We start from the raw sequence: 19,654 nt of genomic DNA, 5'->3' as shown, positions 1-19,654 counted from the left end.
TGGAAAACAGAATCAGTTTTTTTTAAAATTGATAGTCAAGGTTATATCTAAAAATAAAAAATACCAGTGCCTCCTAGATATTTAACTCACACCATTTTCCTTCCACACACAAAAAATAAATGCATTAAAAACAAGTAAAAAAGTACATAAATAATAAAAAAAAGCTCTGTTTTGCCTTATATAGTCAGCTATTTCCCATGGTTGTGTACTATAATTAGGGTTCATAGTATAGTATTGAACAATATTGCTTGCAGTACCACTCCTATCCACATGGTGCGCTGTTTAAAGGAAGTATGGCCACAAGTCACATGGAAAAAAAATTAATCTGGTATTTAGTCTATGAATATTTTAGGACATTGTTTAGTGGTAAAAACATTGTGGGGGGGGGGGGGGGGGAGAGAGGTTTGCTTGTGGAGATGTTGCCATTTTATGTGCCAAATTTATCAAAGAGCCAGACAATAAGTGATAAATGTGGAGCATCTTTACATGTAACACTTTTGTCTACAGACTTTTTGTCCACTTTTTACTCCACTCCCCAGCAGCAATTCCTAAATCTGGATTAACCCCTATTTGTATGGCTAGCCACGTCCATTTTATAAGTGAGGCGAGAATGGAGTTAAATTGCAAAAAGTTGTTCATTTTTTAGCAAAAATGGTGCAAGTCAATATTTGTAAGTTTTTGACTCCAGAAAACCAATGCAAACACTTTGAGGCATGCCCCTTTTTGTTTTCCAGAAAGGAGTTTCACATTTTAGGCTATGTTTCGCTGTGTACAGATGCAGCATCCAATCCAGATGTTACAGCATAGTGGAGGGGATTATGTGTGCACCTCCGCATCCGGCGGCCCTGCATATCTAGACATGCGGGGAGTCTTTATAGACCGCAGCATGTCTATTTATTTTGTGGAGACACTCCGTCTCCGCAAGATAAATACCACAGTCAACGAATATGATGCGGTGATTCTGCATGTCCTCAATGAACACATCCAGAATCACCGAGCGTACAACAGGGGGCGGCGCTTTGGGCGGATCGGGGTGTCCGCTGCGTCCAATGAGCTGGGTTTCCTGAGCGTGGAAACATTTCTGGCATATCCACTGGGATCTCCATCTCCTTCCCTTTTTCCAGAAACCATCACAGCGTGCAATGCCCAGATAGGGAGGCCAAATGGACTGGTCGTGTTCGGTAACTGGACACATCTCTCCACTGAAGGCCATGGAAGTTTTATAAATGGTAGATATATTATGTTACCAAACGGTTCCAATTTTAGAAGAACAATCCTTTGTAAAAACGAGTGTGGCTGATGCTCAATCCACCAAATATAGATGTTTTGGAGTTGTTCCTGGGCATTCTGGTGGCTTTTCTGGATAGTCCTCGAGGTGGGGTTTAAATGTCTATATTTTGGACATTAAGTTATTGGGAAGTATGCAGTAGAGCACACTTTCTTGGCGCTTTCTACGTTTTCCATACACTTGATCAAAGAGCACCAAAAAATGTCACCTGTCCATTTCTTGACCTGGCTTGCTCAAAGAGGATTACGGTACCTGTGTTCTCCCCATATCAGTAAATTATATGAGATGCCGGGATCATATACAATACAACATTAGAATGTGCTATATACATAACAATTTGCATCCAAACCTGTAGTCCTTGTCCGTCCACCGTTACAGAGTTTGCTCTTTGCATTTTTACTCTTTCACCAGATTTGGGTCCTTGCTGGGAGCAGTTCTTCTCTCTTTTCACCGTTGACTGTCTCTCCTGTAAGAAGAAGGAACGTTCACCTAGAGATCATTCAATGTAACTAGTTTGCACAATTTCTAGCACAAAGTATTTTTATTTTTTAAATATTATATCTTATAAAATAATTTTGGACCATAAAATAAGATCACCCAATCCCGAGTCAGGATTTACAGATATAGAACAGGTGATTTTCAGATCTCATACACATCTCATAGCCATGCAAAGTATCTGCAATTGCCGGAAAATTGTATCTGTGTATGGCACTGTTTTTTCCAGCAGAAGCCATACTTTTATTGAATACTTCCAAGGAATGCCATACAATGGAACATTCTACAATGCAATTGGAGAAATAGGGAAGAACAATACAGACTTACAAATTTCTAGAACTCAAAGAGTATATCCACTCAGGAGGACCTGTCTTGTCCTGGCTTTGTGAAATATCATATTTCTCCTGTAGTGGGGCTGCAGGGCAAATGGAACACTTAAAGCCGATCACTGGGGTCTAAGCAGGGAGACACATTGTGATCAACATAATGTCAAGGGAGCTTTGTAAAAAATAGGGATTGTCCAAAGTTGAGAAACACTTCGACATGTTCTTGGATGTCCAAAGTTGGACAAGACCGTACTTCAATCTAGTGCTCCCTCGAAAAGGTGCAAGGATTATAAAAGGTCCTAACAAACCCGTTAGGGCTGTCATATCCCAACCGATATAGGATTTTTTTTTTTTGGGGGGGGAATTTATTCTGAGATGACCCAACACATGGGAGAAGGGAGACGTAGAAAAGGACAATCAAGAAGAAGACAGATGGAGACAACTGGAGACATTTTCATTGCGAAATCTAAAGACCCTAGAGAATAATTCACTGGCATCAACTTTTGGAGGTACTCTATATTTTAGGACGATTTGCCATTACCTACAGTATTGTATACCCAATAACTTTGATATTCTTCTTGGTGTAATTTTTTTCACTGTATGCCTCTGCTTTACTTAACTTTCGCAAATCGTGATTGGTGAACCTGTTCGATTTGTCCAAGGATAACAAATGCTAGACAAGACCATTATTTTGTTATCCATCTGGTTAGAAAGGAAAATCCCTGTATGCAGTTGGTGCTCCCGTGTAGAGATTATCCAAAGATGATATTTTGAATATTTTCTTTTTTATTGCTTGATAGGAGGAGATACAACGTGTTTCGGATACAGTAAATATCCTTCTTCAGGTATCATAAAAACACAATACAATTCCAATAACCTCTATAAGGGAGCGCCAGCTGCATACTGGGATTTTCCTTGCTATCCACTGTTTTACCACGGATGTCTGAGGGCCTTTTCCGTGCGCCCAGTCAGCCGAGCTGCAGACCATTCCCCTTAGATTCCTATCGGATTCCCTTTGCTTCATTTTTGCCTTTGACTAGGTGAGTGCAATTATATAAGCGTGCCATTTACACCTAGTTTCTACTGCACTTAGATCGTGTGGGGCGTTGTTCCCTTTTTTTTTCCCCTACCCTCATGGTCATTTGGATTCCGCTATCTATTTAGCGCTCCCTCCAAAAGGATCAGGCCCCATTCTAGAATGTGATCAATAAAAGATTCTGACAATGCCATCACGGCTGTCAAAGTCCAACCAATGTGGAACAATTTTGTTTTGGTAAATTTATTCTGAGATGGCCCAACTCATGGGGGAAGAGAGAAGAAGAAGACAATGATGAATGAGATGGATGCAGACAAGTTTACAAAGAACTTGTCATTGAGAAATCTAAAGACCCTAGAACAAATCACATTTCATTGGCACCATCTGTTGGAGGTACTTTGTATGCTGGGAGGTTCTGGCAACCTCTTCATTGCTGTCATAGTCCAACCCATGGAGAGAACTCCTTTGACATGGTTTTGGATGACCAAAGTTTTTTTTTTCTTCTGACCAATGTAACCATTGTTAGGGCTAGCGGAACGCACCAAATAATAAGACAGATAGAGTATGGTGCGTTCGCAGCCCGGGGTCCACCGTGCAGAGATGGAACCTGCTGCCAAGTAATGACGGACTATATGGCGGTACTCATAAGTATACACACGTGGGTTAAACTTCACCCAGCGAGAAGGAAGCGATCCTGTTGCGTCACAGGACCGCGGTACCGCACATAGAGCGCGAGCAAGTAGTCAGCGAACTCAACCCCAACTAGGATTGAAGTCCGATTAGACCCTTGCTGGCACAACACCGCAACTGGGTGTGTAAAGAAACCAAATAACAATTTTAAGGCACAAGAGTGCATGCGGTGCCGCACTGACGAACGCCACTAACCACCCAGGCTTGGGTAAGGAAAGCACAGAGGAAGTGCATGGCGCCGTACTGGCGGTCACAGCAACTGGACGCTGTAATGTGTGATTAGTGCTGTAGGCTAAGTCGGGTGCTAGATAGCAACCATACTCCTTCCGCGAACAGGCATTCAATAGGGTAGGGGTATCCAAGGACGACTTGCACTCACAACATACACACATTAACAATTGTACACTAGCGCATGGCCGTGCGGTCATGCGCAGTTTATATAGTTGCAGCACAGGAAGTGGCCACAGAAACTTTGCCCTTCCAAGACCTGCCAAGAGGACCAATGGAATGTGCTGCAGAGCCTGAGCACATGACCCTCGATCTCCAACGGGAGATCTTGCCCTGGGCATGCTCAGTGTGTGCAGACAAGGACTTAGTCCCAGAGAAGTCCGCTCGCTGCTGACCAGCACTGACTTTAATGGCAGAAGCTGAAGAAGCAGCAGTAACTCTCTGTACAGCGTGAGACTGAGCAAGACGCTGGGACCGACGTCCCTGCTGAGCAGACTCCACTGCGGCTGGATAAGAATGGGAGACCGCAGCGGAGATGGCTCGAGATTCCCCCTGTGCAGAAGCGGGAACTCGAGACCTAACATTGCCCCCCCCTCCTTGGGCCTCGCTACACTCGAAGGCAGCAATGAGCTGTGGGGCCCGAATGTTTTCAGCAGGCTCCCATGACCTGTCCTCTGGGCCATAACCCTTCCAATCCACCAGATAGAACTTTTTGCCGCGTACCACCTTGCACCCCAAAATAGCGTTCACCTCGTAATCGTCTGTAGACGAACCCGATGTCCCGGCAGATGACTTGGAAAACCGGGACATGTATACGGGTTTCAAGAGGGACACATGAAAGGTGTAGGTGATACCCAAGCATGGAGGAAGAGCCAAACGGTATAGACCACAGGATTAACCTGTTAGAGAACCTTGAAGGGACCCAAGTAGCGAGGAGCAAACTTAGTGGACTCAACTCGCAGCCTGATGTTACGGGCGGAGAGCCACACCAAGTCGCCAGGAGCAAAGGTCGGAGCGGGGCGCCGATGAACATCGGCGTTGGACCTCATTCTCTCCTTGGAGGCCCAAATGGCATCCTGCGTGCGGTCCCAAATGTCCCGTGCCTCCACAGCCCAGTCTGCCACCCTGGAGTCAGCAGAAGACACAGGCATGGGCACAGGAACACGCGGATGCTGGCCGTAATTTAGGAGGAATGGAGTCTGACCGGTGGAGTCGGCTATGGCATTGTTAAGTGCAAACTCTGCCCATGGTAGCAAGGATGCCCAGTCATCCTGCCTGGCAGAAACAAAATGTCGTAAATATGTGACCAAGGTCTGGTTGGCCCTCTCTACCAACCCATTCGTCTCGGGATGATATGCCAAAGAGAGATTCAACTCAATACTGAGTAGACGACAAAGCTCTCTCCAGATTCGAGACGCAAACTGGGGACCCCGGTCACTAACAATTTTGTCTGGCATACCGTGTAGGCAAAAGATATGCTTGACGAACAAGACAGCCAACGCCCGTGCAGAAGGTAGCCGTGGAAGAGGCACCAAGTGCACCATTTTGGAAAAATGGTCGGTGATCACCCAGATAATGGTGCAGTTACGAGACTTGGGTAAGCCCACCACAAAGTCCATCCCGACCATCTCCCAGGGCCTGTCCGCCACCGGCAGAGGATAAAGCAACCCAGCTGGCCGTTGCCGAGGAGTCTTGTTCTTGGCGCAAGAGACACACGCCCGAACATACTCTGCGACATCACGAGCCATATGCGGCCACCAGTATGTCCTCGCCAGTAACTCAGATGTCCTTTTGGTACCAAAATGTCCACCCACCCTGGACGAGTGTGCCCAAGAGAGAACCTCCGGTCGCAAACTGGATGGAACAAAAGTCTTGCCCGGGGGCACAGACTCTAGCGAAACCGGGGCTACAGTTCTCAAGCTCTCGGTGGGGACAATAAGCCGAGGCTCCTCCTCCTCCTCCGCAGATGACACAACGGAGCGAGAGAGAGCGTCGGCCCGAATGTTCTTCTCCCCAGAAAGAAAATGGAGGGTGAAATTAAACCGGGAGAAGAATAAGGACCATCTGGCCTGGCGAGAATTCAACTGCTGGGCTGTCTGCAGGTACACCAAATTTTTATGGTCTGTGAAGACTTGGAAGGGAAAACGTGCTCCCTCTAAGAGATGTCTCCACTCCGAGAAAGCCAACTTCATGGCTAGCAACTCCCTGTCCCCGATGGAATAATTCCTCTCTGCTGGTGAGAAGGTCTTGGAGAAAAAGAAGCAAGGATGCTTCCGACCTTGAGCATTCTTTTGGAAGAGGACTGCTCCAGCACCAACAGAAGAGGCATCCACCTCCATGATAAATGGCTTATCAACATCGGGGCGATGTAGGATGGGAGCGCTAGCGAAGTGTGACTTTATAGCGTTAAAGGCCTTGGAGACCTCCTCAGACCACAATTTGGGATTCGCCCCCTTCTTGGTGAGGGCAACCAAGGGAGCTACCAAAGTTGAGAAGTGCGGAATGAACTGGCGATAATAATTAATAATAATAATAATAATAATGAACCCCATAAAGCGCTGCACCGCTTTAAGAGAATGGGGTTCCTGCCAGTCCATCACAGCCTGTAGTTTAGCAGGATCCATAGCCAATCCCTGGGCAGAGATGATGTAGCCTAGGAAAGGTAAGGACTTCTGCTCAAACATACACTTCTCCAACTTGGCATAGAGGGAGTTTGCCCGTAGGAGGTCGAAGACTTTGCAAACATCTCTCCGGTGGGAGTCAATATCTGGAGAGTAGATGAGAATATCATCCAGATAGACTACGACCGAGGTGGAAAGCATATCCCGGAAGATATCATTCACAAAGTCTTGGAAAACGGCCGGGGCATTACAGAGCCCGAAGGGCATCACCAGATATTCATAGTGCCCATCCCTGGTGTTAAAAGCCGTCTTCCATTCGTCCCCCTCACGGATGCGAATCAGGTTGTAAGCACCCCGCAGATCTAGATTAGTAAATACCCTTGCTCCCCGAAGCCTATCGAAGAGCTCAGATATCAAGGGCAAAGGATACTTATTTTTAACGGTGATGGCGTTAAGACCCCTGTAGTCTATGCATGGACGTAGTTCCCCATTCTTCTTCTGCACGAAGAAGAACCCTGCCCCAGCAGGTGACACTGACTTCCTAATGAATCCTCTTGCCAGATTTTCCTGGATGTACTGAGACATTGCCTCCGTCTCCGGGAGAGATAGCGGATAGACTCGACCCCGGGGAGGCTCAGCACCAGGCAAGAGATCAATAGGACAGTCATAGGGGCGATGGGGCGGAAGGATCTCCGCCGCCTTTTTGGAGAACACGTCTGCATAAGACCAATACTGCTTGGGGAGAGAGGAAAGATCTGCGGGTACCTCAGTAGTAGCAACCTGAACGCACTCCCTCTGACACCTACCCCCACAAGATTCGCCCCATCCCAGGATTCTGCCAGAGGACCACTCGATATGAGGAGAGTCGTACCGTAGCCAAGGTATTCCCAACAGGACCTCATCAATTCCCTCAGGAATGACGAGCAGAGATATAATCTCCTGATGAGATGGCGACATGGACAGAGTAAAAGGATGGTCTGGTGTGTTATCTGTGAGGGCAGTGTCGACCCATTCACCACTCGTACCGTTACTGGTTGAGCTAGCATAACCAGGGGTATTGTGTGACGTTGGGCGAAGGCAGAAGACATAAAATTGCCCTCCGCCCCAGAATCCACGCAGAGCTCTACCGAGTGGGAGAATGAGCCTATAGTAATTGTCCCCTTAAAGGACAATTTAGAGGCAAACGTCGCCGTGTCTAGTGCACCTCCACCTACCACCACTAGACGCTGATGTTTCCTCGACCGCTGAGAACATCTGGTGGCTAGATGTCCCGACTGCTGGCATACATGACAGACCTTGAGTGCACCTGCGGTCCGGGACTTAGATCCCGCTTGTGACACTTCCCTGGCCTCATGTGACTCAGGAACCAGAACTGGAAATTCCAGAGGTTTGGCGAAGGTAGGAGCCAGCCGAAACCTCTGCCTACACTGGGCTCGCTCTAACCTCTGCTCGTTAAAACGGAGGTCAATTCGAGTGGAGACAGTTATTAACTCCTCCAGTGTGGCAGGAATCTCCCTAGTGGCCAGAGCGTCCTTAACGCCAGCCAGGCCCCTCGAAAATATGGGGATAAGAGCTTTATCCGACCAATCCAGCTCAGAAGCTAAAGTGCGGAATTGGACGGCAAAATGACTGACCAAGGACTCACCCTGAGTTAATGCCAGCAGTTGGAGCGCAGTATCATGGGTGACTTGAGGTCCTAAAAAGACCTGTTTCAGAGTGCTCAGAAACAGCGGAGCACTCTGCACCACATGATCGCCACGCTCCCACAGCGGCGTAGCCCATTCCAACGCCCTGTCCGACAAGAGAGACACTATAAATCCCACCTTAGCCCGCTCTGTGGGAAAACGTGCAGCCAGGAGCTCGAGGTGAATAGAGCACTGACTCACAAATCCCCTACAAAATTTGCTATCACCAGAAAATTTTTCTGGCAGCGGGAGGCGAGAAAATGTCGGAGCAGGGGTGGCAATGGACAGGGTTGCTGCAGCCACGCTAGCAGCCTGTACAGCAACTGCGGTAACATCCACAGCCGAGGTTGCGCTCTCAAGAGCCGCCAACCTACCCTCCAGCTGCTGGATATACCGGAAGGATTGCTGTTTGTCCGTCATTACTAGCCAGACCCTGGCGCTAGTGTAATGTTAGGGCTAGCGGAACGCACCAAATAATAAGACAGATAGAGTATGGTGCGTTCGCAGCCCGGGGTCCACCGTGCAGAGATGGAACCTGCTGCCAAGTAATGACGGACTATATGGCGGTACTCATAAGTATACACACGTGGGTTAAACTTCACCCAGCGTGAAGGAAGCGATCCTGTTGCGTCACAGGACCGCGGTACCGCACATAGAGCGCGAGCAAGTAGTCAGCGAACTCAACCCCAACTAGGATTGAAGTCCGATTAGACCCTTGCTGGCACAACACCGCAACTGGGTGTGTAAGGAAACCAAATAACTATTTTAAGGCACAAGAGTGCATGCGGTGCCGCACTGACGAACGCCACTAACCACCCAGGCTTGGGTAAGGAAAGCACAGAGGAAGTGCACGGCGCCGTACTGGCGGTCACAGCAACTGGAGGCTGTAATGTGTGATTAGTGCTGTAGGCTAAGTCGGGCGCTAGATAGCAACCATACTCCTTCCGCGAACAGGCATTCAATAGGGTAGGGGTATCCAAGGACGACTTGCACTCACAACATACACACATTAACAATTGTACACTAGCGCATGGCCGTGCGGTCATGCGCAGTTTATATAGTTGCAGCACAGGAAGTGGCCACAGAAACTTTGCCCTTCCAAGACCTGCCAAGAGGACCAATGGAATGTGCTGCAGAGCCTGAGCACATGACCCTCGATCTCCAACGGGAGATCTTGCCCTGGGCATGCTCAGTGTGTGCAGACAAGGACTTAGTCCCAGAGAAGTCCGCTCGCTGCTGACCAGCACTGACTTTCATGGCAGAAGCTGAAGAAGCAGCAGTAACTCTCTGTACAGCGTGAGACTGAGCAAGACGCTGGGACCGACGTCCCTGCTGAGCAGACTCCACTGCGGCTGGATAAGAATGGGAGACCGCAGCGGAGATGGCTCGAGATTCCCCCTGTGCAGAAGTGGGAACTCGAGACCTAACAACCATACGATTATATTTGTATGTTTTTCTGTTGTCTTGAACACATATCGATTATGAATTTTCTGATTATATCTATAGATTTCTACCTTGATAAAGGCCTACCTGGGCCGAAACGTTGGTTACTGTATGCTCGGTCAAATAAAATTATTTTTGGCAAGCAATTTTTGGAGCCTCAGATTGATCAATATTATTATAGCTTTTTTCCAAGGACTGAACTGTATTATCTAGCCGATTGGCTGAAACTTAGACCCCCCTGATCTATTATCAAAGTTAGATAAGACCATTCTCTTCTTATCCATGTAGTGCTCCTTCCAAAATGCCCCGTTATAAAACATGGTCAATAAAAGGATCTGATAACATCACCATGGTAGAATATAATTTTTTTTATATTTGGGTGAGACAATCAAACTCAAAGGAAAAGAGAGGAAACGTGGAGGACAAGATGGATGGAGATAATGACAAAAAGAACTGGTCATTGATCAATCTAAAAACCATAAAGCTGCATTCACATTTCAGTGCCACCTTCTGTTGGACGTACTCGACATGTTGGGAGGATTTTCTCAGACAGAAGGCTGTGAAATGGTATCGATTTACCACATTGGTATTTTTTTACTTTCCATCTCTGCTTTTCCAGTGCACATGCCAAACCTAGTTCACAAATGTGAACAATGAACCTAAGAGAAGTCAAGACCTCCCATCTTAACGATAGACGTCTTAGTTGAAAAGAAACTTCCAAATTCTCCAACGTTATAAAAAAAATTAACACTTTTCTCAAATTTTTACCTTGTGTCTGAATGCGTCTTTCTATTTTTTTTATAACTGATCTACTTACCTATATATTTATGTATATTAATTGCTCTTGCGATTAAATAGACCCTAAAGGGCTCTGTTTATCAAAGTGTTTGAAAACCCGGTGTCTGGGGGGCTAATTAGGAAAAAATGTGATGCCGCATCAAAAAACAGCTGTTCATCGCACTATTAAAGTCAGATTTGTATATTTCAAGCACATCAATTCCATAAGGGTCACATCAATTTGAGTTTCTGGAGGTTTTTTTTTTTTTTTTGAATGGGCGTCATAATATAAAAATTCATTGACTGAGTCTATAGCGTGAATCCAAGACCCAACTTAGGATGGAAATTCAGGAGACTATGAGTAATGGGGATGGCTAAAGATAACCTGTCAATTCTCACCAATTTTTTCTTTAGGGGAGGTCTACATAGGTGTACATAAAATATAGGTGCATATAGAAAAACCTATGCACCACCAACATTTTATTTGGACTCACTAAGACTATTCGGTTGTACCGTTGCCATTTTTCACTTTTAGCCTTAGTTTGAGAGGTAAGAAAATTTGTTTGAAAACAGTAATATTTTCCCGAAAATTCAGATCCTCATCAATCCAAAGTTTTTGAAATTTTCATCATGCAAATTCAGAAAAATGGTGGCCAACACACGATATCCTGTTTGATCCTTTTATCTCTGCATTGGAGCTTTGGCAGTGAGTAGGCATCTGATGTCACAAAGTGTGCTGCCCGAGGTGTGGACTAGGTTTCGAATGGTGCACGGTGTGACGTGGAAGCCAAAGTGAAGTGAGAAGGTGCAAAAAGAAAGTCACGTGTCGGAGGAAAAACAAAATAGTACTTCGTGGAGGACCTTACAGTGAGTAGCGGAACATGTGAGTAAAGAAGTTAATATTATTTTTATGGAAAATTTGATGCTTGTAGAATGTCCTTGCCAAATTGAAGCAAATTCCTGAATTTGAATTTCCGAAGATTTGTTCATCACAACTTATAATTCTTTGCCTTTCTGTCCCCTTGCGTCACAAAAAAAGAATGGAGTTAGCTCATTCAACTCAGCTCTCCATTACAGTTCAATGCTCAGGTGCCTTTCGGGTCTCAAAAATCCATGTGCCACAAATGGTCACACCGATATTGTAAATAGTAACTGGCCGATTGGGGCGCTGAATTTTGCATTAGGGCCCAGGAGCTTCAGGTTGAAAATAGTATGATCGAGCCTCCAGATTAGATATATGGAAGGGACACAGACCTTGTGAGAACATTTCTTAGTTCACAGTGCTTAGGTGCCCAACTATTGAGATTGGCTTGCATTCAGAAGTTAAGAACAGGTATGAAGTGCCCACCCATAGCTGAAGAGGCCACTGGTCTCGCATTACTCTTGCCAAATCTGGGACTGGCATCATCACCAATTTGTTTCCACTATATGCCCCAATTGTGAAACCACAGATCCAACGATCTAGGATTGTCCAGGAGGTTCCCGGAAGAGGAGAACACCTTCCAGACTCCTAGAAGAGTTAGCGGATCTCCCTGATGCTCCTGAATGCTTTTTTTTAGTGTGGTGCAAAATTTCAAAGAAGAAAACAATACTTTCTTTTCATTCGAAATGCTCTGCCCTTAAGAAGTCGCAACAACAGCACCTAAGATCAAGGGCACCGCGTACGTCTCAGACTTCTGGAAAGGCACCTTGGATCTCCAAATGAGCGTCACTATGATTTGTAATACGACGCTGGTACAGTTGAAACTTTCGAAGAGCAGAACCCAAAGGCTTAGAAGGTGACAGCATCCTGGTGAAGACGGTGCAATGACACCATGGCATCGAGCCACCAGTCTGTGTACACAGGAAAAGAGGACTTGATTGCCGACTTGGGTGAGTATAAACTTTTTTTTTTTGTGGGTTTTCGTTTTGGCAATTTGTAAGGGGCATCATTACTTTTTAAGTGCTGGCTTAGGGTTCACCTGGCTCTGGCAACCCAAGTTTTGCGCCACTCGATAGACACCTCCTCCATATCCACTAAATCCGATAAACTAACTTGGCTGACATGACGGCGATCTCCTCCATTGTGATAACGAGGTCTAAGTGCGGAGTCAGCCGGCTCATTTCACCAGCGTTACCGTGCGATAATTTATTCCACGAGCCACTTGACAGTAAATCCAGAAGATCTTAACCAGGTTAGATCTCCGTCTTGTACCGAGGATCGATTGCTATAAAGGTTTTTAAATTGACTGACGGACAACCTCGTCATGAACTTTTTATTATCCGCGCGTAATTGTTAATTGGGTCCAATGAACAATGGCTGCCCTGAGTTATAGACTCTTTCTTCTCACCATATAATTAGGATATAATTACCCGCAGGATATCAGGATGATGTAGAACCTTTATACTAAACGTGCCCTCATTAAGATACTAGTCTAAATGTACATTTATTCAATCAGTATGAATTAATTAAAATGTTACTGGAATCAGGGAGATGGCAATAAAGATGACATTTATTAGGAAATGTGATAGCTGCCTCTGTAGCCGGCAGGAGAGCCATGAATTCTCACAAATGTGCGTAAAAATTGATGCGGCAGTGATTATAGGGGGCGCTCCGCTCGATCTGCACTGCTGTCTGTGTATTGTGGGACCCAGGAAAATGGGGCAATGGGCAAAAAAGAAATTAGAGACCCCCAATTTTAGACAGTTTTCCTCTTCAATGCAACCCATGTTGGTGAAAAACAACACCAAACAGAGCCCAAAGAGCATACAATACTCAAATCACCCAAATAAGCCAATATAATACCCCCATATAGTGCTCACATAATATACAATACTAATGCAAAATACCATAAGCCAATATGGTATTTTTTATTAATGGTATGGTATTTGGTATGGTATTTTGGTATTAATGATCTGGTAGAAGGTTTACACAGTAAAATATCGATATTTGCAGATGATACAAAACTATGTAAAGCAGTTAATACAAGAGAAGATAGTATTCTGCTACAGATGGATCTGGATAAGTTGGAAACTTGGGCTGAAAGGTGGCAGATGAGGTTTAACAATGATAAATGTAAGGTTATACACATGGGAAGAGGGAATCAATATCACCATTACACACTGAACGGGAAACCACTGGGTAAATCTGACAGGGAGAAGGACTTGGGGATCCTAGTTAATGATAAACTTACCTGGAGCAGCCAGTGCCAGGCAGCAGCTGCCAAGGCAAACAGGATCATGGGGTGCATTAAAAGAGGTCTGGATACACATGATGAGAGCATTATACTGCCTCTGTACAAATCCCTAGTTAGACCGCACATGGAGTACTGTGTCCAGTTTTGGGCACCGGTGCTCAGGAAGGATATAATGGAACTAGAGAGAGTACAAAGGAGGGCAACAAAATTAATAAAGGGGATGGGAGAACTACAATACCCAGATAGATTAGCGAAATTAGGATTATTTAGTCTAGAAAAAAGACGACTGAGGGGCGATCTAATAACCATGTGTAAGTATATAAGGGGACAATACAAATATCTCGCTGAGGATCTGTTTATACCAAGGAAGGTGACGGGCACAAGGGGGCATTCTTTGCGTCTGGAGGAGAGAAGGTTTTTCCACCAACATAGAAGAGGATTCTTTACTGTTAGGGCAGTGAGAATCTGGAATTGCTTGCCTGAGGAGGTGGTGATGGCAAACTCAGTCGAGGGGTTCAAGAGAGGCCTGGATGTCTTCCTGGAGCAGAACAATATTGTATCATACAATTATTAGGTTCTGTAGAAGGACGTAGATCTGGGTATTTATTATGATGGAATATAGGCTGAACTGGATGGACAAATGTCTTTTTTCGGCCTTACTAACTATGTTACTATGTTACTATGTAATATAATACCCCCATATAGTGCTAGCATTAATATACAATACTAATGCAAAATACCATAAGCCGATATAATACCCCCATATAGTGCTAGCATAATATACAATACTAATGCAAAATACCATAAGCCGATATAATACCCCCATATAGTAATCATATAATATACAATACTAATGCAAAATACCATAAGCCAATATAATACCCCCATATAGTGCTCACATAATATACAATACTAATGCAAAATACCATAAGCCAATATAATACCCCCATATAGTGCTCACATAATATACAATACTAATGCAAAATACCATAAGCTGATATAATACCCACATATATTGCTCACGTAATATGCAATACTAATGCTAAATACCATAAGCTGATATAATACCCACATATATTGCTCACGTAATATGCAATACTAATGCTAAATACCATAAGCCGATATAATACCCCCATATATTGCTCACGTAATATGCAGTACTAATGCAAAATACCATAAGCCAATATAATACCCCCATATAGTGCTCACATAATATACAATACTAATGCAAAATACCATAAGCTGATATAATACCCCCATATATTGCTCACGTAATATGCAATACTAATGCAAAATACCATAAGCCGATATAATACCCCCATATATTGCTCACGTAATATGCAATGCTAATGCAAAATACCATAAGCCAATGTAATACCCACATATAATGCTCACGTAATATGCAATACTACCGTAAAATACCATAAGCCAATATAATATCCCCATATAGTGCTCACGTAATTTTAAATACTACCGTAAAATACCATAAGCCGATATAATATCCCCATATATTGCTCACGTAATGTGCAATACTACCGTAAAAAAACATAAGCCGATATAATACCCCCACATAATGCTCACAAAATATGCAATACTACCGTAAAATACCATAAGCCAATATAATATCCCCATATAGTGCTCACGTAATATGCAATACTACCATAAAATACCATAAGCCAATATAATATCCCCATATAGTGCTCATATAATATACAATACTACCGTAAAATACCATTAGCCAATATAATATCTTCATACGCGGCTCAAATAAAATGTAATATTACTGTAAAATACCAGAAGCCGATATAATATCCCCCATACAGTGCTCACATAATATGTACTACTCCAATAATACACAAAGTAACTGATATAATACCCCATATAGTGCTCAAATAATGTGCAATACTAATGTAAAATAACATAAGCCGATATAATACCCCCATAGAGTGCTTACATATGTACTACTCCAATAATATGCAAAGTAATTGATATAATACCCCATACAGTGCTCAAATAATGTGCAATACTAATGTAAAATACCATAATAAGCCAAAATAATACCCCCATACATTACTCACATGATATGTACCACTGCAATAATACTCAAAGTAGCTGATATAATGCCACCATACAGTGCCGAAACAGTATGCAATACTCAAACCTCCAAAATGAGCCAATATAATACCCCATACAGAGAAGAAATAATATGAACACTAATGTAAAATACCATTATAAGCAATATAATTCCCCTATATCGTGCACACATAAATACTACTCCAATAATACTAATTGTATGTTTACTCAACTAATACTCTTTATGAAGCCAATAAAATGCCACTACATAGTGCCCCTCATAATGTATACTACAGGAGTAATATTCTCTGATTCTAGCTAATTTAACACCATATAGTGCACACATATGTTCTACTGAATAATACACTAACAAGCCAATATAATGCCACCATATTGTGAATACATACCGTATTTTACAATACTCACTAAAGAGCCTATAAATTACCATCATATAGTGCCCGCAAAATAGGTGCCACTCAAATAATATTCTCTAATAAACCAATAAATACCACACTGTGGGCAGATGCGCCTATTCCTGCCTGCTGCCATTCCAATGCAAACTCTGCGCTGGAGTTGATCCAATCCCATAAATGATCCCTTAAGAGACGGTCCTGACACCTGATAACCCTTTCTTGGGCACCCCGAACCTTCTTCACAGCAATTGAGCCTCTCTCTTTGATGTTCCTGATGATTCAATAAATGGTCGATTTAGGAGCAATATTACCAGCAGCAATGTCCTTGCCTGTAAAGCCCTCTGATCCAAAACAATGAAGACTGCAACTATTTCCATGGAAGTAACATGGTTATTAACAAACAAAGATAATGATGTCAAGCACCGGTCTCCTTATAAAGCAACCAGTGTGCTCTTATAATTCCAGCAGAACGACAGAGTGGTATCAGCTGCCTTGTCCTCATCATTGTAAGTGGCGCCAATATATGACAATGATGCCATGACAGGTGCATTGTGAATGGCTGTAGTAAATTGGCACTGCAAATGGTGCTGTTATGAGCATGGTGGATAGTGATGTTTTAGAGGTGGTGTGATGCCGTGATTGTCTTATTTTACTACAGGGACACTGTTAATGGTGCTGCTAATACTGGGGTACTATGAATGGGAATATTGCAGGGGCACTGTGGGTGTAGCTGTTACAGAGTTACTTTAGAACATGTATTTTCCACATAGATTTTACTGTCCGATGATCCTGTGTCACAGATCCACATTCATCTACAGTATAAACTGTGACAGCTCTCCTCAGCAGATCAGAATGAATGGTTCCTATATTGCACTGATGGACGAGAAGTGGCTCTATACCTAGCCCCACCCCTGCTTAGTGCCAGTAGGCCCCACCTCTGCTTAGCACCACTAGGGCCCACCCCTGCTTAGCACTGCTAGGTCCCACCCCTGCTTAGCACTGCTAGGTCCCACTCCTGCTTAGCACCACTAGGTCCCACTCCTGCTTAGCACCACTACGCCTCACCCCTGCTTAGCACCACCAGGCCCCACCCCTGCTTAGCACCACTAGGGCCCACCCCTGCTTAGCACCACTAGGCCCCACCCCTGCTTAGCACCACCAGGCCCCACCCCTGCTTAGCACCACTAGGCCCCAGCCCTGATTAGCACCGCTAGGCCTCACCCCTGCTTAGCACTACTAGGCCCCACCCTTGCTTAGCACCACTAGGCTCCACTCCTGCTTAGCACCACTAGGCCCCACCTATGCTTAGCACCACCAGGCCCCACCCCTGATTAGCACCGCTAGGCCTCACCCCTGCTTAGCACCACTAGGCCCCACCCTTGCTTAGCACCACTAGGCCCCACCCCTGCTTAGCACTACTAGGCCCCACCTATGCTTAGCGCCACTAGGCTCCACTCCTGCTTAGCACCACTAGGCCACATCCCTGCTTAGCACCACGAGGCCCCACCCCTTCATAGCACCACTAGGCCACACCCCTGCTTAGCACCATGAGGCCACACCCCTGCATAGCACCACTAGGCCACACCTCTGCTTAGCACCATGAGGCCCCACCCCTGCATAGCACAATTATTTATAGAACTGTGCAGAATCTACCGATTGCTGGAAGTTCTAGAGACAATTCTTTGATTTCCTCCAAACCCCGATGAAACAGTGATACCTGTAAACCATGTGACTATTAGGAAAAATTATTATATAATGGAAAAGTTTTAAGTGATTACAAATGGAGCATAAAATCTAATTAGCTGCCTGTGAGTTTGGTAACACTAATTAAACATTAGTAATTATTCGATGTAAATCTTCAATTAATTACTGATGAAAGTAATGACTTCATAGAATATGTTGACGCTTTATTGTTCAAATACATTAAATCACCGACTTTTTTGGCTCAATCTAAAGTCATAAGAACATTTTATATGTGAACGGCACGAACTTTACCAGGATGTGAGAGCTGAAAAATAGGAACATAGCTCCCTCTGCTGGTGAAGAGAAAAACTGCATGATGAATAGTGGAAATTGACGAAAAACACTATAGGGAGAAAAGTATGTGCCCCCTCCCGATTCCCATCCAGGAGCGTTTCTAACCTCCAATCCTACATCCATAGAGACTAATATGGAGTCGCTCCTCTGCAGATATAACGGCTTTCGTTCTTCCGGGAAGGATCCCTACAAGATTTTGAAGGTGTCTGTGGGGATTTTGGTCCAGAAAATCATTTCTGGGGTCAGACCCTGATGTCGGGGGGTCCGGACTCATAATCACCATTATAGAATGGGGCTGAGGTTCGGGCTCTTGTTCTCCTCCATGTCTGTATGGATCTTGTGCACAGGGCACAGTCATGGGGGGCAGATAAGGGTCTTCCCCAAACTGTTCCCAGAAAGCTAAAGCTACAATTGTCCATAATGTCTTGTGCTGAAGATGAAGATTTCCCATCAGTGAGATTTAGGGGCTGAGGCCGCCCCCTGGTAACAGCCCAGAACATTATCCTCCTCCACCATCTGTACAGGGGGCACAATGCAGTCAGGGGGTAACGTCCTCCTGGAATCACCAAACCCAGACTCCTCCATCAGACGCAGATCGAGAAGTGTGATCCGTCACTGCACAGAACACGTTTCCTCCAGAGTCCAGCGGTGGCGGCTTTACACCACTCCATCCGACGCTCGGCATTGTGCTTGGTGATGTACGGCTGCAAAAACTTTTGACACCTCCCTCTCCGCCCCTTGAAGATCTCACAGTAATATCATGCATTGACCTGTGTATGTTGTTTTATCTATTCTGTGACCTGCAGCACTTCTTTAGCCTGTGCAGCGCCCCATGGTCCTGGTCGTTGCAGTAATATCGTTCTCCTCTAGGGGGAGTGATGTTACGCTTGAAGGCAATAAAGGAGATCTCTTTACCAGGTAACACTAACATACAACACATTTCATACTCCAGTCCACCAGGGGGAGCTATGCTCCTATTTATTAGGGCACTCTTCACAATTAGGTAAAACTGGTGGTCTGGAAAGGAAGTTAGGCAGAAGCGATCTGAGCTTTGCTCAGGCAGCTGCTAGATGAGCTCCGCTCAGGTAGTTGGTCCCTGACAGGGGTGGGATCCTGTCAGAGGCCTAGACATAAGGACACGGAACTGCACCTCCCATGTGCGGCAGCCCCTAATAAAGAGACATGAACAGCGAACTGCAAGGTAAAGCGTGAGGAGAAGTCGTAGCAAAAGTAGAGGAAGCCAGAAGGAGTTCTACCCTGCAAAGGCTGCTTCCTTCTGAGGCGCAGGATCCGGTAGCCGGAACACCGAGGGAACAACAGTCCTTTATGCCTTGTTCCAGAGACCGGCAGGACAACTAATTTTACG

General features: G+C 44.8%; 1 protein-coding gene across 3 annotated transcripts in view; it reads right to left on the bottom strand.

Annotated features, from left to right (window-relative positions):
- The window catches only part of DGKB (diacylglycerol kinase beta), a 790,513-nt gene that overhangs the window by 440,649 nt on the left and 330,210 nt on the right, over positions 1-19,654 (bottom strand). For all 3 annotated transcript variants that reach the window (XM_069729311.1, XM_069729309.1, XM_069729312.1), the window contains exon 14: positions 1,638-1,754. In XM_069729311.1, the coding sequence (XP_069585412.1) occupies positions 1,638-1,754 (117 nt within the window). The remainder of the gene's footprint in view (positions 1-1,637; positions 1,755-19,654) is intronic.

Source organism: Ranitomeya imitator, chromosome 6 (genome assembly GCF_032444005.1).
Source record: "Ranitomeya imitator isolate aRanImi1 chromosome 6, aRanImi1.pri, whole genome shotgun sequence".
NCBI lineage: Eukaryota > Metazoa > Chordata > Amphibia > Anura > Dendrobatidae > Ranitomeya > Ranitomeya imitator.
This window is presented reverse-complemented; position numbering and strand designations above follow the sequence as displayed.